We start from the raw sequence: 25812 nt of genomic DNA, 5'->3' as shown, positions 1-25812 counted from the left end.
TTTACAGATGAACAGCAACCAACAATTCAGCCCTACATCTTTTGGGGTGATCCAAATCTCTTACATAATAGACTTTTTTTTTTTTTTGTAACTGAGTGCAAAGTCTTTAATAATTTTTCATAAGCTTCCATGTGTCATGCTAAGAGCACGTCATTGTGGCCGCAGACACCTTCTCTATTCCCTTCCATGTAACATTTAACAAAACAAGTGTTAACTTATCCCAGCGTAGCACTCATTATTTCCCAAATTACTAAAATCTCATTTTCTCCCAAGATGTCCCCAAAATTCTGTATGTGTCATACAAAATCACAAGCCTAATTAATTGGAAAACCAAGCATGATGTTATGCTGGGCTTCAAGCTTTGGAAAATGAAAACAGATATGAGTCACAGGTGTTAATATTTATTTATTTTATTTGCCTGTGACAGAACTATTGAAGGTTCACTCATAGATATCTTATTTAACAGTCAGTAATATTCACATGATTGCTATACAGTTTTATGAGTTTTAGCTCATGCGAAGATTCTTGTAACCATCAGCACAGATATTGAAGATCCCAGCACCACAAGGAAATGTCTCATGCTGTCCCTTTAATTAACAAACCCTACTGTCACTGCCAATCCCTGGCAATTTCCAATCTGTCCCTATAGTTTTACATTTTCAGAATGTCATAAATGGAATTACAAAGTATTCAATCTAGCTACAGTCACTTATACTGATGCATCTAGAGAGTTATCCAGATTGCACATATCAATAATTTTTCCCTTTTTATTGTCTGTTGTACGCATATAACCATAGTTTTTGCCCATTCACCCACAGAAGGAAATTTGGGTTGTTTCTAGTTCTTGGCAATGGTACTTTTCTAAAAATTATTATGCAGGCTTATATATGAACATAAATTTTATTTCCTTAGGATAATTTCCTGGAAGTGAAACGATGAGGTCACATGGCAACTGTATGGTTAACTGTGTATTAAACTGCCAAAATGTGTTCCAGAGCAGCTGTGCCATTTTGTATAATTTGGATTTGAGCAGACAAAGCTACGGTATTCTGGGAGGAAAAGATACTTCTTAGGTAATTTACATAAGAAGAAATAATTTTTTTACAGCAGAAGATGAGAAAGGGAATATTAGATAAATTCAGCTCTGTGTATCTTAAATCCAACTCACTTGGTTCATTTGTTCCTTGAAGATAAATACAGTATAAGATAAAAATTGATGAGCATTAAAATGTAGTTATATGTTCTGTAACTACAGTTTAGTGTGAAATCATTGCATCCCTAATTATGACTTCTATTCTGCTTAGAACAGCTGGTATTACTGAATGTTTCAAATTGTGCCACAGACTTAGTGTAACAAGATCTCTGGGGATTGTTTCCTTCCATTACCAGGACACAATGGCAAATTGAAGCACAAAAAACAAATGCACAGAACAAGCCAGAAACCCAGACTGAGCTATAGGCCGACTGCAGCCAGATATTTCAAAAGGAAGTACTCTACCAGGTCCTTCAGGGAGAGAGGTAGAAATGAGAAAAGATCTGCAGGCCATTTACTTAGAAAGAAAGAAAAATATGTAGAAAAACTGAGTCCTTGATGACTTCACTTGAGTTTCTGGATCACACCTTCCTAGAGCAACAATATAGACTAATACATCCTGTGAGTATATTAGTGTGTCTGAGCTGAGTTTCTGTCACTTACCATATAAACTGTCTTCACACAAATGCTCTATTACAATTCTGTAAACAAACCTAAAAGAATACAAATATCGAGGAAAAACAGGGTCAATATGTAAAAGATTGAAAATAAACTCTAAAAGATCATGTCACTGTGTTTGGATAGCAGAACCACATGACTGTTTTCTGTTTGTAAAAATGTCTATTCCGACGTTTTATGTGATGAACTTTTAGAGATATGTATATAAGAATATACAATTTCAAAATACATTATTTCCACAAAAGGGTCGCACTTTTTAAAGAACATATAAATTTGCAATGAAAGAATACTGCATTAACAAGTCACACACATTTTGTTGTGTGCTAATCACTTTTTGGGCGGGAGAAAAAAAAGTCAAACAATTTAATGGAAAGACTTTAGTAACTTGCAAAGGTACAGAAAAATTTAGTTTTTTCTGAGTATCAGAGACAACCATTATAAAATGAGATTGTGTTGTGTAGCTCTTAGCTACTGTTTTAGCAAACAGCAACGCAGAAACACTGCATTGTTCCAAACCCAAGCAGGGTCTTGCATTTGAAAGTGCAGATAGTTATTTCTGGAATGTTTAAACTGTGTTTCAATTATCCAAATACGTTCTCTTCCAATTCTTCGTGGCTCAATTTGCCTTAAATTAGGAAAAGTATAATAAAATCTAAGAATCTTTTCTCAATTTATGATGTCATTTCCATTAATGGATTTCCATTTTGTGAAAATAGTTAATTTCACTAAGCTCGGGGTAGTTCAGCAGTGGAAACTAGTCTAGTTTAAGACATAATGCTTGTCAGTAGCAACTGTCAGTAGACATAATGCTTGTCAGTAGCGCTCTTGGTTTATCCCTGAAGGGTTAAGTTTAGTGTGTCACTAATATCCATCCCAATTACAATTTTGAGGGTTTGGTTTTTCAGAAACCATTTATTACAAAATATCTTTTTCATCTAAGAAGTAGTTCAGTAAATCTTCAGGAAAAGTTTGTGAGGCTTAAATATCTGACTGATTGATGTTTTTTTAAGTATTCTGTAATCCCAGTGCTGAGGGAGCCCAGAGTGGGAGGATTGCTTGAGGACAGGAGTTTGAGACCAGTTTAGGCAACATAGGGAGACTCTGTCACTGAAAAAAAGAAAAAAAAAATTAGCAGGGCATGGTGGCACGTATTGTCCCAGCTACTCAGGAGACTGAGGAGGGAGGATTGCTTGAGTCCTGGAATTTGAGGCTACAGTAAGCTATGATCATACCGCTGCCTTCCAGCCTGGGCAACAGAGTGAGATCCTGTCTCTAATAAATAAATAAAAGTCTTTACACTGGAGGATTTTTCCTCCACAAATAACATAATGTCATAACGTCTTCCATCAAGGACATTAATCTGCAAAATTCAAATATTCCCAATGAATGATGTAAACATAGCATCTTATACCTTCTTACCTCCTCTTTTCATTTGCATAAACTGGTTAATTTGCATAAACATTTGCATAAACTGGTTAATTTTTTATTGCATCTTTGGAACATAACATCAACTTTTCCACATTTACACTAAGTTTCTCAAATATCTACCTCGTGGGTGATTTGATTTTAGTAGTTCACATGTAGCAGTTAATTAAATTCAAACAATACCGTCCCCAAATCTGGTTGTTCAACACCACAGTCACTGCCCACCTGGAGAGAAAGTGAACTGCATTTTTCCCTAAACTTAACATTTTAAACACATGTACTATAGGCGCTGGCAGTTATTTCCCTCAAATAGTTCCTTCTGTAAAGGTGCAGCATAGCACATTTGGCCCTAAAATGTTTCAATCACTAAAATGGCAAATTCTGAAAGCAATTTAAAACCTTCTTTCCAATTCAAAGCCTTCACTTCAAGGTGCTCTGGTTACATCAAAATTTCTTTCCACAAAATACCACTAACTATTCTAGTCTGAATTACCATCATCACTCATTGAGATTTCACATTCCACCTAACCAGCTCCCCCTCTGTCGTCTTTCTGATCAGCTCTTAAGAGCCAAACTGATGTTACAAGGCCAGTGCACACATGTAGATGTGTCTGGGAGTCTGCTCTCCCAGCTCCTTCCCTTGCTCACTGAGGCTGGGCTGCACAATGATAATCAGCAGGAAACCTGGGGCCTCATTGTGTTCATTTGTATTCAGAATCCACCATTTCACTGACTGTGAACATTCTGGGAGTTACTTCCCTGCCCTGTGCCTCAGTTTCCCCTTCTGTAAAATTGGAATTCTAATAGCAACCACCTTAGAATACTGTGGACAACAGCATAAGTTAATGTAATGAAAGCTCCAAAGAACTTCTGGTATGTAAGAAGTACTCAATAAGTGGTCCTATCAATATTATTTATAGAATGACATAAACACTGTTCACTGTGCCCTACAGTCCCTACCATTACCCAGGGAAACAGGCTTATTACCGCTGCACTGGCCTTGCAGGGCCTGAGTTTCACTATGCTCCTTCTTTGTACATAATTCCCCTGGAATCTATGTCCATGTATTTTGCCTGGAATACTATTCTCTTCTTCCATTGCCGCTACTCAATTCTTGGATTTCAACTCAAGCATCACTTCCACAAGGTGTCTCTCTCTGGTTTAACCATGTTCACCTCTGGGCACTGCAGCATTATCAGCCTCTTTTATTCACATTTTCAGAGAACCAGAAAAAGTTGCCATTTTAATTTTGGAGAAATCCATAATGATTCTGTTGTGACTTAGTGTATAATACATTTGTAAGTGGATTTTTATGGAGCTGAAGGGAAAGAATGAGTGACTCCAGGGACTGAATCAGAGAATGATGGACAGATCTGGATATTAAAAGTTGGAGTAGAATCTGCCTCAACTTTCTGGCAAAAATGATACTAAAATCTGTTGATAACCACAGTGTTGAGCACCATTATGAGGGCTGTGTGGATAATACCTCATTTAATTCTCTTGAAAACTCTCCATGTTAAGTACTATTTCCTCCATTTTAGACATGAGAAATCTAAGGATTGAAGTGATGTGCATATTACACAGCCCACCAAAGGCAGAGTCTGGAGGTGAATTTAGATCTGATTTTCTCACATCACCTTTGCACAGCAGGTATCCTCTAGGCAAAGGCATAGGGGAGTGAAAGACAAGATTTATTCCAAAATCACTGAGATGGTCATGGTCGGTGGGGGCAGAATATAAGAGGTATTGCTATATGAGGCTGAGAAGACAGAACAAGACTAAAGCAGACAGGAGGGCTCTATGTGTCTACCAATGACAGCATAAAACCCGGTCAAGTGAATCCAGGCAAAGGGCAGGTATTTTATCCTTAGGGCCTAAAGGGGACCTGAGCTCACTTTCTTTAGGGGCCCAGATGGCCCTGACCTCTCTCCTCCTCTCTCTGCATTCTGTGGACAACCTTCTTATGCTTGTACCTGAACTAACATGTCTTCCAGCCTTTCAGAGCTTGGCACTCTATACAAATTGACTGTAATTTCTTGGTCACATAGTTCAAACTAAGTAAGGGGATGAATATGTTCCTTGGTGCCATCTTCCTGCTATGCAGGTGGGTGCTAAGTCGCCTGATACAAACAGGAATTAAAGGACTAAGTTAATTCCCTATAGGATGGCTCTCAGTTAGAAGAGACATTCCAGAATAGGTTAACTACATATTGCATACTAAAGAGTTTGAACTTTGTCTCGAAAGGTATGTTTTACAGTTCCTAAAATACTACAGAACATTGATTTGTAACACATTAATGCAAATTAACTGCATTCAACAGCTGATGTGGTATACTTCGATTCCTGGGAAGATGCGCTCTGATTCAATATTGACTGTCTCTAGCTTAAAATTTGCAAGAAATTATCTATAAGAAGAACTTAGAGATAATACGTTCATCATTTTTTAACATAACACATTTAGCATTGCATTGACAATTATCTGAATACACAACTGTGTATGCCAAAATGAGAGTGAAAAGTAGTTCTATATTTAAGACAATAGATAAGCCTACAAATTACCTGAACATGTTTACATCACATATACTTTAGTTTGCCAGAAAATATAGCATCATTATGTTAGTTATGATTAGGGGAAGGGGAAGGACGTAATTAATGGTTCTTTCACGTCCTACCAATTTTACAGTTCACAGCAAGCCCTGCAATATAAACTTTGTCACAGAACGAAAACAAGTATTCTCTTGAGTAGCGTGACTCAACTTTATAAAGTATCACTTTCCTTAAAACAAATTCAAATGTGCTTGGATAATTAAGGGAAAAATTAATAGCATGGTCTCCCTACAATCACTCTTACATTAAACTCTGTACATCAAAATCAAAATTATTTTTATGCATGATGGGCAGTTTCCCACTAACAATTTTCTAAATTGCCTAATAATTTTATGTAGCATAATTACAAGACTCCTTCTTGTGTATTTTTGCTTCTCTTTGCTTCCATCTGAATACAAATTAAGGGCACTTATTAGTAAACCTTTGTGGTAGGCACTTACAATGTAATGCTGCAACAGAGCTAAATGAAATAAACCTAACAGGAAAGCCCTTGAAACGCTTATTCACTTAACAATAGGCCATGCAACCATATGAACGACATTTTCCAGACTAAGTGACTTTCTGAATAAAAATGGGTGAACAAGTGAAGGCAGATTGATTGTTCATGAATTGCTTTCATTTCTAAGACTTCACTGAACATTTTTTACCCCTAGAATCCAGCAGTACCTGCAACTCAGTATTTGTAAATCTGACCTCATCAAATGTTTCCCTCTGGAATGGTTAATTTTAACGTCAATTTGGCTAAATGATGGTGCTCAGTTGTTTGGTGAAATAGTAGTTTTGATGTTGCTAATAAGGTATTTTATAGATGTGATTAATATTTACGATCAGTTGATTTAAATAAAAGAGATTATCCTTGATAATGGGTGATGGGCGAGCCTCATCCAATCAATTGAAGGTCTTAAGAGCAAAAACTGAGGGTTTCCAAAAAGAAATAATTCTTCCTTGAGACTGTAATACAAGAAACCTTCCTGTTTTCAGCCTGCTGGTCTACCTACAAGCTTTGAACTTGCCAACACTCAATTATGTGAGCCAATTCCTTAAAATCAAAATCAATCATGTCTCTCTGTGTGTGCTCACACACACATATATCTTCTGTTGGTTTTGCCTCTTGGTGGAACCCTGATTTATATAACAATATTTATTCATTCCTTTCTTCACAGATTTGACCCTAAAAGTATAGCTTACTTTATTGTGCTTCACTTGATTGCACTTTGCAGATACTGAGTTTTTAACAAATTAAAGGTTGGTGACAACCCTGTATTGAGGAAGTTTAAATCAGTGCCATTTTACCAACAGCACGTGCTCACTTCCTGTCTTTGTATGTCTTTCATTAACTCTTGCAATATTTCAAACTTTTTCATGATTTTTATATCTGTTATGATGATCTGTAATCCTGATCTTTAAGAGGTTACTACCATAAATGTCTCGGTGCATCACAAACCATGCCCATATAAGAGATGGACATTAATCAATAAATGTTATGTGCATTCTGATTGCTCCACCAACCAGCCCCTCCCTTTCTTTCTCCCTCTTCTCAGTCTCCCTATTTCTAGACACTCAATATTAAAATTAAGCCAATTAATGAACTTACAACAGCCTCTATGTGAGCAAGCAAAAGGAAGAGTCACATATCTCTCACTTTTAACCTAATGCTGGAAATGATTAAGCTTAGAGAAGAATGCATGTCAAAAGCTGACACAGGTGGAAATCCAGGCCTCTTGTGCTAAACATTGAGCCAAGTGGTGAATGCCAAGGAAAAGTTCCTGAAGAAAATTAAAGGTACTACTCCAATGAACACACAGATAATAAGCAAGCAAAAAATACTTATTGCTAATATGGAGAAAGTTTTAGTGGTCTGAATAGAAGATCAAACAAGCCACAACATTACCCGAAACTAAAGCCTAATCCACAAGAAGGCCTTACCTCTATTCAGTTTTACGAAGGCCGAGAGAGGTGAGGAAGCTGCAGAAGAAAAGTTGGAAACCAGCAGAGGTTGCTTCATGAGGTTTAAGGAAAGAAGCCATCTCCACAAAATAAAAGTACACGTGAAACAGCAAATACCGATGTAGAAGGAACAGCAAATAATAAAGAAGATCTAACTAAGATAATTGATGAAGGTGGCTACAATAAACAACAGATTTTCAATACAGATGAAACAGCCTTTTAATGGAAGGGATGCCATCTAAGGCCTTCATAGCTAGAGAGAAGTCAACGCCTGGCTTTAAAACTTCAAAGGAAAAGTTGACTTTCTTGTTACGTAATGAAGCTGGTTACTGTAAGTTGAAGCCAAGGCTCATTTATCATTCCGGAAACCCTAAGGTCATTAAGAATTATGCTAAGTCTACTCTTCCTGTGCTCTATAAATAGAATGGTAAAGCCTGGATGGCAGCATATCTGTTTATAGCATGGTTTACTAATTTTAAGCCCACTATTGAGATCTACTGCTCAGACACAAAAAGACTCTTTTTAAAATATTACTGTTCATTGACAATTGCACCTGGTCACCCCAGAGCTCCAATGAAGGCATATAAGGAGATTAATGTTGATTTCATGCCTGCTAATACAACATCCATTCCATAGCCCATGGATCAAAAAGTAATTTCAACTTTTGAATTTTATTATCTAAGAAATATGTTTCATAAGGCCCTAGCTGCCATAGATAGTGTTTCCTCTGATGGATCTGGGCAATGTAAATTGAAAACCTTCTGGAAAATATTCACTATTTTAGATGCCATAAAGAATATTAATGATCTATAGTCAAAATATTAGCAATAACAAAGGTTTGAAAGAAGTTGATTCCAACTCTCATGGATGACTTTGAGGGGTTCAAGACTTCAGTGGAGGAAGTAACTGCAGATGTAGTGAAAATATCAAAAGAACTAGAATTAGAAGTACAGCCTGAAGATATGACTGGATTGCTGAAATCTCATGAAAAAGTTGAACAAATAATGCATTATTTCTTAGGGATGAGCCAAGAAAGTGTTTTTTTGGTTAGATGAAATCTATACCTGTTGAAGATGCTGTAAACATTGCTGAAGTGACAACACAGGATTTAAAATATTGCACAAACTTATTTGGTAAAGTAGTGGCAGTAGTTGAGAGGATTGACTCCAATTTTGAAAGCAGTTCTGCTGTAGGTAAAGTGCTATTAGGCAACATCACATGCTACAGAGAAATATTTTGTGAAAGGAAGAGTCAAATGATACAGTAAAGTTCATTGTTGTCTTATTTTAAGAAAGTGACAAAGCCACCCCAACCTTCAACAACCACCACCCTGATCAGTCAGCAGCCATCAACATTGAGGTAAGACTCCCCAGAAGCAAAAAGATTATAACTCACTGAAGGTTCACATGATTGTTACCTTTTGTTAAATCAATAAAGTGTTTTTTTAAATTAGGATCTGTACATTTTTTGACATGATGCTATTGCATATTTCATAGACTGCAGTATAGTGTAAACATAACTTGTATACACACTGGGAAGACAAAAAGTTCCAGTCACTTGCTTTATTGCACCATTTGCTTTATTGCAGTGATCTGAAACCTCTGGAACTGAACCCACAACATTCCCAATGTATACCTACATTTACCTATTATCATAATTCTTTCAACTGAATTCAAAACAATTCCCTGTCATTATTTGCCTACGTGTAGGACACATTAACTGTAATATCACATATTTGATATGTTAGTTTTTTTTTTTCTACTACAACACAGTAAGACACAACGACTGCCATTTTTTAAATAGTTATCCACATGAAACCTAAAATCATGCTAATGGCTCCTGTGCCACTCCAGAGAATTATACTCTAGGTTCATTCCTCTTCTTGACTTTGCTTTGATTAATAGAATCAACTTTTTCCTATAATATGGACTCAATTTATCTCGCTTTCTTTTTCCCCATCTCTTTTTATTTCTCTTAGTCACATGTCTAACTTTCTTTTTATTACTGCTCTGCCAGAATTTAGGCCTCTATTACCTAAAACCTAAGATATGGAACTTCTGGGGAGCTAAGGCCCCACCTTTAATTCCCCCTATTCATATTAACTGAGCTCTTGGCCAAACAATTGTCAGAATCTACAATTGTGAAGATAATAGCCTTTTTCTGACCCCTGAGCATTTTACAATTTAGTGAAGGACTCATTCTCAAACAGTATTCACTTAGAACTCAGATTAAACCCTCATATGTCTGAGAGCTTAAGAGAGACATCACAGTTTTCTGATGAGTGTTCAGAGTCCGAAGATTAGGCTGGAGTTTTCTAGGCAAAGAACAATTAAGGAGTGGAGGAAATATCAGTAGATCTGGACGTTTGCAATTGTTGATGCCTTCATTGGATTTTTGAGGATAACAGAGGCTCTGAGACGTGCCTGAGGTTACCCTAGTTCTTGCCATGATACTAATTATACTTTTGATCACGGCTTCCTCAGCCTCCATTCCTCCCAGCAAGAGCTTGTTTTGAATTAAGGTAGAAAAAAACAAACAAACATCATTTGGTAAAATTAGTCTTTCCTTCCACCTGTCCTATCTTTCCGTCATCTTCCCTCCTTCCTTTTCTCCTCTTTCTTCCTTCCTTTCCTCCTTATAAATATCAAATAAAAAATACTGGGCCGGGAGCGGCAGCTCACGCCTGTAATCCCAGTACTTTGAGAGGCCAAGGTGGATCACTTGAGGTCAGGAGGTCGAGACCAGCCTGGCCAACATGGCAAAACCTCTTCTCTACTAAAAATACAAAAATTAGCCATAATCTCGGCTACCCAAGAGGCTGAGGCAGGAGAATTGCTTGAACCTGGGAGGCAGAGATTGCAGTGAGCCAAGATTGGCCACTGCACTCCAGCCTGGGCAACAGAGCAAGACTTCATCTCAAAAAACAAAACAAAATGGATTTGATCTCTGCCTTTTAAATATTAATAAGAGTATAAGAGCCTGCACCCAAATCTCACTTGCCTTTGTCTTCTTATCTGTTCACTGGGGAATCTCCCTTACTCAGTTTCTCACCTCTCCCACCATGATTGTCAGCTCACCTGACTCACCTGGACATACAGGAGTCTACTGAAGCCAATGACTCCCAGTCATGTATTTAAACCACACAACAGCATTTCTGTTCATGTAAACCACCTATCAAAGCCTTCAAAAGGCCAGCTCTCAGTTGCCTGATCTAAATCTATGCTTGATATTGAGGACTGAGGGTGGAGAGTTAGAAACCTGCAATCAGGCTACATCATTCTGCTTTAATTGTGGGATTTAGGATCCAGGGATCTCTCCTTAAAATCTTATTACTAATTGAAGGACTTGGTGCCACCCAGTCAGCACTAAGACAAAGTGTACTATGACCCCTAGACAAAAGAAGTGCTAGGAATATGAAGTTCTTCGGACTACATGGCAGATCTAAGGGTTAATTCCTTCCTGTCTTTCCGCTCAAATCAGGCTTTGTGAGTGATTATTGAATATTGATGCATGCACGTTATCTTAGGTATTATATTCTGAACATAATATAATGGGGACTATTTCTTAATGAAAGCTTTGACAATGAAGACCTCAAAAATACATGGAGGCATGCCACAACATAGATGAACCCTGATGCATTACGTATGCATTATGTAAATATCTAGAATACGCAAAGTCCACAGAGACAGAAAATAGATTAGTGGTGGCTAAGGGGTGGAGGGAAGGGGAAGAGTGATGAAAGGCTGATGGTTGTACAACCTTCTGAATATTGTAAAACCAGTGAATTGTATAATTTAAAAGGGTAAATTTTTGTGATATCCAAATTGTATCTCAAGAAAAGAAAATGTTCACAGATGAATTTCTAAAATCTCAAAATGCTGTGCTACCAATTCCAAAATTAATATTCTTGCATATGTTAGCACTCTGGGATTAGTCTCACAATAGCTGTGTGATTGTTTTCTCTCTCAGTAGTACCAAAGTAATGCTGTATCATAAAGTTCATGACATTTTAAAGTTGATAAAATATGGTATATTTCTGATTTTACTTATCACAAGATACAAAGGCAACTATTGCAAATCTGTATTTCAAAGAATTTACACTGGACAAATTGTTGGATAGATTTGCCTCAGACTCTTGAGTAGCTGTGATTTCAGGCGCCAATACCACTCTTGACTAATTTTTGTATTTTTAGTAGAGGCAGGGTTTCACTATGTGGGCCAGGCTGGTCTCGAACTCCTGACCTCAGGTGATCTACCTGCCTCAGTCTCCCAAAGTGCTGGGATTACAAGCGTGAGCCACCATGCCCAGCCATTGATTTCTTAATGACCACAAATCATTAAGAAATCTGTAGCCGTCATCATCTTTACCAAACAAAAACCTTAACTCTCTTTTTATAAGGAGTTGGACTCTATATTTCTTCTCTTTGGGCCTGGGTAGACTAACTGCTTTCAACAATACAGTATGAAGGAATTGACCCTGGGTGACTACTAAGGCTGGGTCACAGAAGGCCATGCAGGCTCAGCTATCCTCGGGTCTCTTGGGGCACTTGCTCAGGGAGGGAAGCCATTTGCTGTATAAGAAGTCTGATTATTTTAAGAATACAAAGCTGACGAAGCCACATGTAGATGCTTTGGCTGACAACACCAGCTGAGTTCCCAGCTGACAGCCAGCATCAACTGCCAGCCACCTGAGCAAACCATCTTGTACGAGCAGCTCAATCAACCACAGCCCAGAAAATGTTTGACTGTAACAGTGTGAGGGATCCCAAGAGAGAACTGTCCACCCGGGTTCTTTTATAATTCATGAGCCACAAAATCATGAGCAAAATAAAACAGTTGTTTCACACCACTAAGTTTTGGGCTAACGTATTACACAGCAAGAGTTGCTAGAACAAAAAAGCAGTGAAGAAAGTTGTTTTTTCTGACAATGAGCCATCCAGACCACTCAGCATCCAGTACAAATAATGGACACATTTTTATCCCACGTCCTTCATGAAAGTATGTTGACTACTATTAACATTTTCTACCCAGCTCAGACTCATTGCAGCTCTTTGTTTATCTGGGCATGGGTTCCCTCCCTTTCCACTCCCCAAATCATGATCTCATGTGTTCTTAATGGAGTGCTAATTTATTATTTATAAATATGTTTGAAAACATATACACAAGCATTATCCAAATCACTATTGGTTTCTTCCAACTGCTTTATGCTTATATGCCACTATTAAGTAACTTGTAAACCTGCCACTGGTTTGAAATACAGTTAATGAAGTGTTCTTCTGTGCAAATAAAAGGGACTTATCTAATTTGGAAATGCTTTACTTTAGACCTAATTATTGCAGTAATTGGTAGACAGTCTTGATAACTTGCTCAGAAAATTTTCCTTCTGACTGTAAACCTTCCATAGCTTTTGGACTGAATTCTCCCTACCATAAAATAAAAAGGCCTAAACTTTTTAAAATACAAGATCCCCTATTACATCACCTAGGTTTCCCCATCTATCATTTCCCTTCAGATACCCTCTGTGCCACTCTAAGCACAATGCTGATATATGGCATTGTATATAGTCACTTATCAAAATGAAATTCCACATGTGGAAAAGTTTCCTCATCATGTCTATAGAATTAGGATGTATAGATTTCCTATTCTGCAATTTTTTTCATAAATTCTCAGCAATAAATAATGTCTTCCTCCTTGGAAATACAGTACCACTCTTAGTCTATGTGACTTCTTCTCTCTTGCATTATTATTATCATGGTATCTACCTTACATAAATAGTTTTCCCAAGAGCTTTTCTGGACTAGATGATTAGCAAATGCTACCGAGGAAAATCACAGAATAAATAAATAAATGAATAAGAATATGTATGTATTATATATATGAAATGTATAGTTTTGTTTGTCATTTTCCTTGAGAAAAGTCAACATGTTCTTGAAACATTCATCAAGAATTGGAGTATAGCTCTGTAATATGTAACAACTTTGTAAATTTAACTACTTAACTTCATGTGAAAAGATACTTCTTGTCCTAAATTGATCTATTTCATGAACTAGTTAAAATATCATGTCTGAAAAAGGTACATTCATCTTTTACTTAAGGAGAGCTGAATTGAATCATGAACTCCTTGATGAAATATCAGTTTTAAGTGGTTTTGATCACATCTCAGAGCCTTTGCACAGGATATGCACTGTGCTAAACAGCCTTGACCATAGTATTTGATTACATGATGCATACTCTTTTGGGGGCTTTGTGTCAAACATCCTCTCAAAAGGCCTTCTCTGACCACTTTAAGTACGTGTCCTCTCTGTTTTCTGTAATAACATCTTATTAGTTTCTTCGCAGTATATTTCCAAATTGTTACTTCTGCTTTATATTTCACTTCAATATCCACCTTCCAGGTTCAAGTGATTCTCCTGCCTTGGCCTCCTGAGTAGCTAGCACTAGAGGCACACGCCACCACACCCGACTAATTTTTGTGTTCTTAGTAGAGACAGGGTTTCACCATGTTGGCCAGGCTGGTATCGAACTCCTGACCTTGTGATCCACCTGCCTCGTCCTCCTGAAGTGCTGAGATTATAGGCATGAGGCACCATACTCGGTCTATAGTTTTCTATTTTAACACGTACACTTCTTGAGGAGAGGGATCTAATTTCTCTTGTTCTCCACTGAATCTCTAGCTCCTTTCAGATTGCCTGGCAGAGGGAGCTCAGTATACAGTAGTCATAAAAACAAAATAACAGTGAACAGCAGTCCACCCACGCGCACCTAGGGTTGACATAAATCCATCTTTAAGCTAAACTAAGCATAGTAACGCATTACTTTGTGTGTCTTTATTCTTTTCACATCTTCTTTATGAGGGACAAAGTCATTTTCCCATTTGAGTTAAATGAGTTAACATTTAACTCATTCAGTTAACATTTAACATTGACAGATGAGTTAAATGAGTTAACTACCACACAGAGGTTCCTTAACTTTTAAATCACAAATTCATAAGTGAGAGTGTTGAGGTTTGAACTCAAGATTATCTGATTCAAAAACTCAATCTTATCATCACTTTGCCCTTCCATTTAGAGTAGGTTACCTCTGTATCCCACTCATGGTATACATATCCTAAAAAGAGAATTCCTGTTGAAGGCAATTCAAGGATGAGAAAGGCTAACATCTTAAAAAAAAAAGTATATGGAAACAGTTCACACAGTTCATACCTGTGTGATTCCAATTTTAATTGTTCTTTTCTGTTTCTCATTTATGTCTAATGATGGATTCTAATCTCTATTTAGGCTGCTCTCCTCATGCTATTTCTTATTGTGATTCTCTAAAACTTAAGCAGGATCAAAACAAAAGACACTGGAACGGCTGGGGGGGGGGGGTCCTTACAAAAGGTTATTGGGGAAAGTAGAACAAGAAAAATAAATAAATAAGAGGATCTAGAGATACCCTGGATATGAAAATAATAAAAACAATAGTAATGATAAGAACATCCCAGTTTGAGTTCTGGAAATGAAAGGTCCATAAAAATAAATTACATCCTAGAGAATAGTCATAAGAGAAAACAATTCAATTTTGTCTTTCGATAGAGGAAAACGGTACCAGTCTCAATGTAAAAAAGACCTAGTTGCTAAGTCAACAAGTTCCCAAGCTCATGGAATTAGTGACAATTTTTATATACTCAAAATATTAATAAGAAAAAAAATCCTCGGAAGTCAGAATGAAGTATTCTATCACTTACTCTGACTGAAGTCACATTATCTCCCTGCACCTAAGTTTCTTTGTCTGTAAATTAGGCAATTGGTATTTGTATTATCCAAGTTCCGGGGTTACTGCTGGGCTTCAAGCACATAATGCAAGGCAAGGTGTGAAACCTTTAAGAGACTGAGCTCTTGAGACAGAATTGAGAAGTGACTGAAGGAGAAGAAGACGTGATTAACACAAGACCTGCATTTCCATGAACTTGCAGTGGAACCAGGGTCATTTAACTTTCCCAGGCCATTCTCTTTCTCCCTCACTGGTTTGTCTAATGGCATATCTGAAAGTGCTCTGAAAGCAACAATGTGCTGTAAAGATATGAGGTATTATCACTGTTGTTGCTATTTACATTATTTCCCATAAGTTCTATGATTAATTTATCAGAGGATTTAGTTATGTCCCATGAACAATGGAAAAGTTGTGTCCTCATCTGCAATTATCCCACGTCTCCTAATACTTTCACATGTGAATCAGCAATATAATTGCTATGCAGAAAATTAAAGTAGGCTTAACATCCAAGTCATCCAGCCCCCCTTATATTGAATTGTGCATATTTCTTCCTGCTTAGCAGCACTTTAACTCTTGTGACAGAGTGTCCTAAATTACTGATACTGTTTGAGGCATCACCTTGACCTTCTATCTCCACGCCTTTTCACAATATTGACCTTGATATTAGCAGCAATGGAGCAATGCAAATTGTTTTTAATGTACCATATTCCAGAGCTAATGACTGGACAAAATTAGAAAAGAAAATGATTCAAGAAAATCAATTCAAATCTGAGAGAAAAACTTTCTCAAACCTAGTTTTGTAAGTTAACTTGCCAGTCTACTCAGGGTCCCATCATTTGCAAAATATTTTAATAATCGTTCTAAGCAATAAGATTGAGATCACTCCAGGCCAGGTGCAGTGGCTCACACCTATAATCCCAGCACTTTGGGAGGCTGAGGCAGGTGGATCACCTGAGGTCAGGAGTTTGAGACCAGTCTGACCGACACGGCAAAATTCCATCTCTACTAAAAATACAAGAATTAGCCAGGTGTGTTGATGCACACCTGTAGTCCCAGCTACTCAGAGGCTGAAGTATGAGAATCACTCAAACCCAGGAGGAGGAGGTTGGAGGTTGCAGTGAGCCAAGATCATGCCACTACACTCCAGCCTGGGCTACAGAGGGAGACTCCGTTTCGAAAACAAACAAACAAAAAACTACTGAGATCATTCCAAAGATAGAAAAGGTACTTCCATGAACAACCACTCTCATGCCATTAATACGTGATCTCTTCCTGCTCTACCTTTCACTCACTTTGTTCTAGCCACCATGGCCATTCTTGAGGTTCTCAGGCAAAGCATGCCACTCTCAGCACAGGGTCTTTGCATGGGCTGCTCTCCCTTGGATGTGCTTGCCCCTGGTATGGACACATCCTTCTAATTCACTCTCTTCCTTCAAACATCACCTTCATATATCTAATATAGTATGTGACTTGCCAAGAGAGGCCTTGTTCGACCACTTTTCTGAGGTCTTTTCCACTTTGCTTAGTAACCCCATTGTCCTCAACCACACGCCATCCCAATTTCCTTTGGAGCACTCCTTCATTTGTTCCAAATATTCATCAGAATGGAAATTGTGGATTGTTCTTTCACCACTCTTGACCCAGCTCCTAACTCAGTGCAGCAGGGATTTAAGCAGTTGGATGAGAGAAAGATTTAATCCACTCATTCTCAGCAAGTCTTTGTAAAGCACTCTCGCTGTACCAGAACCTGTGCTCCATGCTGACAGGGAAAAAATGGTAAAATGAAGAGTATGCTATAATCTCAAGTGTTCTCAGACCAGTTAATGGCATGTAATGCAAAAATGGTGTCCTTTCTGTTTACAACCATCTTTGTTATAGTGCATTAACTCAGACCCCATAAAATTAACTGTAATAGACTCCAGTTATGACATGTGGCATCCTAACTTTGAAAATTACTAATTCCTTAGCAAATATACAGAAATAACTATCTCAGAAATATTTTCCCATAACTTAGGAAAGCTTTTATGTAATAAAATATCTCTCTATTACCCATTCATCATTCATTCATTCAATCATTCATTCAGCAAATATGGTACAATATAATGTTTGAGATAGCAGGATTTGGAGTCAGAAAGTGTAGCTCTAAATTGCAGCTTCTCTATTTAGTAATGTAACTTTGGCAAGGCTGTGCCTCAGATGGACTGGCTGTAAAATTGGATAATAATAGAAGTGAGATAGTAGGTGAGGTTAAATTAGGACCTCATAGTCCCAGCAGAGACTAGCCCTTTAAGAGCTGCATCCTACCCAGGCCTCTTACTAAGGTCCTTGTGGGGTGGCATAGTACCATGCCACCCTTTGCAGTCCAATGAGTACCAAGAAAAACCCTCCTGAAGGGGTGAGCAATGCAGTCTTACACAGGTTTGTGAATTTGAATGAACCAAGTCTTCCTATTCTGTATTCAGACTAACCATTTATACTAAGGCTTGAATGCCTTCTCCCTAATTGTGATAAATACTTAGAAAGAATAAAAACCTAAAATGTCAGAAAGCAAACAGTCTTGAGCATGAATGGCAGAGCTTACTTTCAGCCTAGAAGTTAGTATAATTCTTATATCTAAACCTTTAATCTCACAACTTAGGTCAGCAAACCTCAAGTTACAAAATTCTATAAATAATTCAAAGCATACAAAATTGTTTTTCATGTATTAGTTCACTTTTAACCCCCCTCACCCCCAAATATTTGTTGAGGTTGAGGGTTTCCCATTTTACAGATGGGAAAACTAAGACCTTGAGATTTAGCATTGTATGTCCAAAGTCACATTATTGATAAGACACACAAATGAGCTCAGAAGGTAGGTCTTATAAAGGAGAGTTCATACCCCAGTCTGCCATTGCCCTTCTATTTCTAAATAAGCAAAAGCAAGCACTTTACAAAGAATTCTGCACCCTCTTGTTTTCAGTTCTAGAAATATTCCCAGGCAGAAGAACCATATGAAAACTTCGAGGCTGCTATTTTTCTTTCAAACTATCTTTATTTTGTATCAAAAGCTCATGTTTTAAATCATGTGCATTAAAATAGATGTCATTGGGGAAAATGTTTAAATTTCAAGATTTAAAAGTGATTTTGAAATATGTATGCCCTTTTCAAGCTGACGAGGAAGAGTGACACATAATCTATAAATTATAGTGGAATCTTGTTAACTCTAATGAGAATCCGGAAGGGCTGTTGCCAATTAATGAATCTTACAAATAATTAAATGACATAAAATGTTGGCTAAATGGCAGTTTTTCTGAGTGGGGGAGGAGTGTGTACTTTTGCTGCTGAAGACAAGATGCAGATGACAATCTGGACCCTATTCCCAAAAAGACTGTGAAAGGATTTACAAGGTTTGGAAGATGGGATGCCCAAATGAATAGAGAATGCACTGAGAAAATAGAGTGAACATTTCATCATTAAGTCAATGGTTTTATGAGGTCCCATGGAAACTGCTCTGAAAATAATTACCTAGCATGAAGGCTTCCTTGTGTCTTCATATGTTTCAGACATGAAGGCATGTCACTCCTTTTCTGTGGCTGTATATTACTCGTTCTTGACCTCATCCTAGGAAAGTTATTTTTGCAAAGATCACCTAGATTCCTTTAAATTACAACAGCTATGAACAACAGTTGCTTTGAGTAAGCTATCTTTTTTAAAAAAGTTAAAAACAGATTTATAGAGATACATTTCAGCTGTCATTTCTGTCAAAATCAAAAGCAAAAATGACAGAGAGGATCTCACAGAAAATAGCTTGGGACCATGTCCAAAAACACAGGGATCAATTTTTGCTGGAATGATGTCTTCAATGTCCTTACTAGCAGGTACACACACTCACACATGCACAGGCACCCACATAGATGTATTTGAGCCTAATTCTGAATGCCAAATAATGACTAAAAGTTTTATTGATTTATTTTAAAATTTAGATGACAGAGGATATTATAATAAGATTCAAGTTAGTGATACTGAAAGAATTCACTGCACAATTCACAGGCTGTCCCTGGAAAGATGAAGAAGGAAATAAATAAGTAAAAATGTTCTCACATAGTAAATGTGACAAAGTTCTAAAGCCGCCCCATCTGGTCTGTTATACTGGGTGGGTCAGTCTGTACCTGAGGAACCTGCTTGAGCAACAGCTGAAAATAAATTAACAAATACCAAATAAAAACACTTATTTGGTTAGAAAAGGAGAAAAGCTTGTTTTTTTCCCCAAACTCAACCTTCTGATTACTGACTAGACACAGCTATAGATATGACTTTATTTTCTTCTTGGCCTGAAATTTCAGAAAGTTCATGGCTGAATATTGTGGTTAACAGAAGTAACATTCTCTTGGGGGAACCATAACCACCAGCACCCTTATTTCTATCACTATATATTCTTAATAAATAGTATTCTTAATTAATGTATAGCTTCTCAATGACTTCTTTAAAATAGATATGCCTCTTATGAGAACATAAGAGGCTAAATATTTATAATCAGAAGATTTCAAATGCTTTCTTTCTAAAGATTTTTCTTAGAAAATGTCAATATAAACAAATAAAATCATAATTTAATTATGAGGTTTTATCATAACCTAATTTGATTACTTTTGACATTCCTTAATATCAGTTGCATTTTATATTAATTGTATTGCATATACACTTTGTTTTAAATAACTGAGTAAAGCCAATAAAGAAATAGAACACCATCTTACAAACTTCTAGGTGCTCTCGTATTTTTATTTTCTATGACTTTAAATGGATTCTGATATCTGATTTTCCAAATTAATGCCAAATAAAATCTTTCTAAATCTTAAGAAAATGAGGTTGAATTACTAAAGGCAAATATCAAAAGCAATTTAATTCAAATAAAACTGAAATAAGAACATCAAATAATTCAAATAAATTATTTTTGTGAATTGACAAGATCTAGGGCCCTAGGTATTCTAAGATCAAGAATTCCATGGCCCCTATTATTAAACTTTTTACTAATAAGTAGAGAAGCAAATCAACAAGCTACTCTAAGTGTCTTACATCCGGGTGCCCCTCATGTAAGAGAAGGGAAGAGAAAATACTGTGTGATCTACGTGACCTGTGGAAACAAAGTGCATTCAAAATATCAAGCTGTCCTGTGATCCTGCTTCATACTGTATGGAATCTGTGCATACTTCTCTCTATCTAGAAGCAAAAGATAGATATCAAAATATATGTGTGTGTGTGTGTGTGTCTATATGTGTGTGGGAATATACACATACCTATTCATATACATATATACATACAATGTATATACATACGTTATATATAGATACATACCCATGTACATGTGTGTTTGTATAAATTTTGTATATTATAGATTTACATTACCTATATATACAATATAACATACATAAATGCATGCACATATACATTCTTATGTGTTTATGTGTAAAATCTTCTTCCATCTTCTACGTTTAGCTTATCAGACACCTCTTTTTGGGAATCATCCTGACTTACCCAGTTGGAATTACTCATAGATATTCTGCATCCCAGGAAGCCCTTAGTGGCAGAGACGGTGGTGGAATTCCTCTTTGCCTCTGTCTGAGAGTGTGTTGTCATTAGTACTGGGTCTCATAGTCATCCTTGTGCACATCTCATTCTCTCTACTAAGCTGAACCCCTAAACCCAAGGAAGAGATAGCACAGGGTGGCAAGATGCACTTGCAGTTTGGAACTAAACAAATAAAGTTTGATATTTTCTCCACTGAGAGTCAATCTGGGCCAGGCATGGTGGCTCATGCTGCACTTTCGCAGCCTGAGGCAGAAGGATGGCTTGAGCTCAGCAGTTTCAGACCAGCCTGGGCAACACAGCAAAACCTCATCTCTGTTAAAAATAAAATTTTAAAAAATTAGCCATGCGTGGTGGTGCACACCTATTGTCCCAGCTACTCAGGAGGCTGAGGAGGGAGGATTACTTGAGCCCAGGAGTTTGAGGTTGCACACACACACACCTCCTGTACTTGACCGAGTTACTTCACCTCTCAAACCCAGCTCTTCTGTTTGAATCAGCACCTGAAGCTTGTTAAAAACAGAGAACCTCGGGTTCCACCTAGACCTAGTGAATCGAAGCTGGGTTTTAACAAGATCAGTAGTTTATTTGAATGCAGATAAAATTTTGAGAAGCACAGTACTTAGGAACCATTCATATTCTCACCTATACAATTTAAATAACAGTAGTCAACATACAGGGATGCTGGAGGATAAAGCATATATCCAGTGCTTAGCCCAGGCCCTTACGCATGTGTGTGCTCGAAAAGTGGTAGCATTTTTAGTTTTTATTACTAACATTACAGACAATGTTGTTTATTATTAGACAGTTTTATCACATTCGCTGAACTGCGCCTCTAAAATTGGGATAATTATATACGTTATCTATGCTTTGCTTTCTTTTTCTAGTGATTACATTATTTAATATCTGTAAATGATCAGATATGGTGTTTGCTCACTGTTAGTTATCTTCTCCCATCCATCCTCCCTTAAGGGCAGACATCAATTTGAAGGCTTTCAGAGAGCAGGTATTTGTTGAATGGCATACAAATACATCAGAGGAGTTTTAGATGCCTCCATAATCCTATTTCTGTAGAAAAATTTACATATTTCCACATGGTAAATTAAACAGAGGCAACAATGAGCAAATGCCTATGTGACAATAGCCGTATTGATGACTTGTCCTTGATTCTGCTTTGGCTCATATAAATCTCCACTCTCATAGCCTTACTGTTGTAGATTGCATATTTGTGTCCCCCCAAAATTAATATGTTGAAACTCTAACCCCCAATTAGATGGCACTAAGAGGTGAAGATTTTGTGGGTGAATCCCCTAGGATAGGATTAGTGTCCTTTTAAGAAGAAGAAGTTAGACTTTTATCTTTCTGCCCCACGAAGACACAACTAGAAGTTGTCAGTCTGCAGCCTGGAGGAGGACCCTCAACAGAACCAGGCCCTGTAGGCATCCTGATCTCAGGGATCCACTCTCCAGAGCTGTGAGAAATAAATTTTCATTGTTTATAAACCACGCAATGCATGATATTCTGAGATAGCAGCTCAAACCAAGACACTTGCCTATTGATACTCCTAGAATGGGAAATACAACCTTTTTTGTTGTTGAGTTTCAGAATAGCTAAATTTTCTTCTGACATTTTAAGAAAGACATTGTGTATTATACTTGTATTTATTTACACGTGCCCTGGGTTTGAGTTGGTGTAATTCCCTTCTATTTGGTACGTCCAGAACAAATTAAAAAAAAAATTATCCTGTCGTTCATCATCACAGTGGTCATTTTGATCTTTTATGTTTCTTTGCTTATTAGGTGAATGCACTTTTTCAATGAGTAATATTTGTTAATTACTGTAATTCTAAATAACTAAAAAGGAAGCATGTATCCCAGATAGCACAATGAATAACTGTGCTAAGAATAAATGGCAGCCACAGTCAGCAATGTCAAAATTAACCACCACCTGTCATAGTCTCAGAAATTGTAGAAGTTGTTTAAGCATATTTCAATACAGTCTTGCATTAATCCTTTAGAAATACTCTAAGCAATTGGTGTATCCTGCTTCCCTCTGTACTTAAGGGGTGGGTGAGAAACTGGCAGTAGGAGGAATGCCCTCATCAAGTCAGAAAAGCAGCTCAAGCTGATTCCTTCTGCCTCATTTCCAGGGCATCATGGCAGGCCCTGAAGCCCAAGAGTGATCACCAGTAGGAATTTTTGGTACAACCTTAGGTTTGCTTCTCTATATTATGTACTCAAATTCTACTCACCCTTGCTTTGCTGTAAATGTGCACATTTGTTGGGCCTTTATGGAAGTGACTTTTACCTTTTCTGTTTTCTGAAGCGCACGTTAAAATGTCGATTTGCTTACTTACTATGCCTAAACTCAACTAGGGAAACAAAAGAACTTGTTAATCTCTTACTGATTTCACATTTGCCATGCACACACACACACTCTATCTCTCTCTCTCTCTCTCACACACACACACACACACACACACACACGAAGTCAAGATGACTAGAAGATCCCAATTGGAACCAAAGTTGTTTGATCTCACTTGTTCAAATCAGCTTAGCTCTCTTCAAAACTCCTTTTAAAATTTGAGAGAGGCTATATTGACCTAACAAAATGTATTGAATGACCCAAACCCTGGTTTTTCAGTAACCTTCTCTAGATTGTAATCACTTCCCTTCTTTCCAAAACCTCTCTCTTTCTCTTGCTGTCCATAGCTGACCTGTGAGCTCCTATTTGGTTTCTCTCCCCATAGTCTAGCTCTTTCACAGGACTATTGCTGCTGAGTCTGGCCTTGACTTTCCCACTACCCTTGATTCTGTTAGTTCTAAGATCCAAGGGCCACTCCAGCCAGCCCTGCAGGCCTAGCCCAAACCCTGGGTGTCTGGCACTCTGACTGTTGCATAGATTACATCCCATTGCCTAGAGGAGAGTTTCAGAGAGAGTCTAGCCTAGTGATTGACCAGTCAGAACTGGCCTACTCTCCTTGCAAACACTGTAAGTGCTCAAAGACAGACTGCCCTTTGGGGGTGAGAAAAACAGCAGGTGTCTCCAAAACCAGAAGCAGGAGGTCTTCCTTGACCTTTCTTTGCCCCGCTCTCAGGAGGCAGCTGGTATTTGCCTTCTACTCGCTGGGATAAGATGGCTCTCATTAAATGTCTGAAAGATAGTTTAGAGGAGACAACAGTTACTCTTTTTTCTTTGTGAACAGGGATGTTATCTATTTTAAAAAGAAAAATATTGGTTTAGCCTTCTTACCACATATTTCCTGGGAGAGTATGGTATTTTGCCCTTTTGCATTACAAAGTGTCCTTGTAAAAATAAGGTAACAAATTCATTTTTGACAGGCATTTAAAACCCTGGCATTTAGAAGCTGGCCAGTGGCTTTTGCACTGACTCTAGATTAGAAATGTCTAAAAGATACTAAATAGGATAAGCAGAAAGTGTCATGAGTGAATATTGTCACAATGATACATATTCAGATCGTTCTTCCTAATTGGCTCACTGTGTTCAATTTTATTTCTTGCTTAGACAAAGGAAGACATTGGGACCATGTACTCACTATGAAATGCAAATGTTTCCTTTCCTTACAGGATGAATTTGCTTTTTAATGTACACATTTCGTATTCTAAATAACGATTCAACTTCAAGATTATCGACATAATTTGGGAGCACCTTTATCTTCCCAGTGAGCATTCTAAACCAGGCATGAGGTGTGGCAAACCAGATTAAACATTAATAGCATTGAAAGTTCCAGGCTGTGGAGGCAATAGTCTTAGGACTCTAGACATTTGCAAGAAGAGAACAGACACCCTGAGAAAAGTAAGGAGGCAAAGGGAGACCATCTCCTTCCAAGATGGGCAAATTACTACTTGAAAACTCCCAGAGGGACACCAATTGCCCCACACAGGGGAGAAGGATGACAGACACAACAGAAAGGCACAAAGCTCACAGGAGAGGCAGCTCTCCTGACTTTGGAGACTCACAGAGAGACAGAAATGAGAAAAGTTACAGGGCCTGTGATTGAGAAACAGAGACTACAGATTCTAAGTGGCTGATAGCAAATTCTTCAAGTGACTACATCCAGCAGCTACAAAGCATTGCTATTACCTTTATAGGAAAAAAAGACTTAGAAATCCATAGTTTAACCACATGCACACACACACACACACACATACACACACATGCACAGAGAGAATGAGAGAGACAAATAAATATGGTCAGTCCTCACTCAGCACAGTTTAATTAAATAACATCAGTCATCCAACAACACAGTTCAAATTTAAGTTACTCCATTACCTTAATTGTGAGTAATTACATAAGCTACAAACTTCCTCGCTAGCTCTTCAGTCAACAAATCACTATGTAAATAACAAATTCATGACCAATGACCAATCACATCACTTCTTTCTGAGTCAGTCAGCGATTGGTCTCTGTACATATATTTGTTCATGAGTAGACAGCAAGTGTGTAGCTGTGTTGCCTCCTTCTCCCCCAGGGATAAACTCATTTAGAAAATGGATAATTGAAAAAGGAAACTGGTCAATAAAGATGAAAGAACAACAAAGAAACAAAGAGTAATAAAGCTGGAAGTGGAATTTGAATTAAATGTAAATGAAATCATAGGAGCAATAGATGACCTTGGAAATATTGGCACTTCTGCCATGTGGGAGTCCCCATTATGCAGCCAGAGGCACTTAGTAAAGGCAAAGTTATTGATATAAATATGGAAAGTGGTAGTGACAAGAAGGATGAAAAAAATGTTCCAGAGGCAGCGAGGGAGGACAGCAAAAGAATCTTCACATTAAGAAAACTCT

The 25812-nt window shown here is 37.6% G+C and overlaps 1 protein-coding gene across 1 annotated transcript in view; it reads right to left on the bottom strand.

The window, feature by feature from the left end:
* Positions 1-336: 336 nt before the first annotated feature.
* Positions 337-25812, bottom strand: part of NRG3 (neuregulin 3) — a 549380-nt gene continuing 523904 nt past the window's right edge. Inside the window, exon 3 of the mRNA XM_033208729.1 lies at positions 337-1624. Within this exon, the coding sequence (XP_033064620.1) occupies positions 1615-1624 (10 nt within the window). The 3' untranslated portion in view covers positions 337-1614. The remainder of the gene's footprint in view (positions 1625-25812) is intronic.

This window comes from Trachypithecus francoisi, unplaced genomic scaffold (genome assembly GCF_009764315.1).
Source record: "Trachypithecus francoisi isolate TF-2019V2 unplaced genomic scaffold, Tfra_2.0 Lachesis_group9, whole genome shotgun sequence".
NCBI classification, from domain to species: Eukaryota; Metazoa; Chordata; class Mammalia; order Primates; family Cercopithecidae; genus Trachypithecus; species Trachypithecus francoisi.
This window is presented reverse-complemented; position numbering and strand designations above follow the sequence as displayed.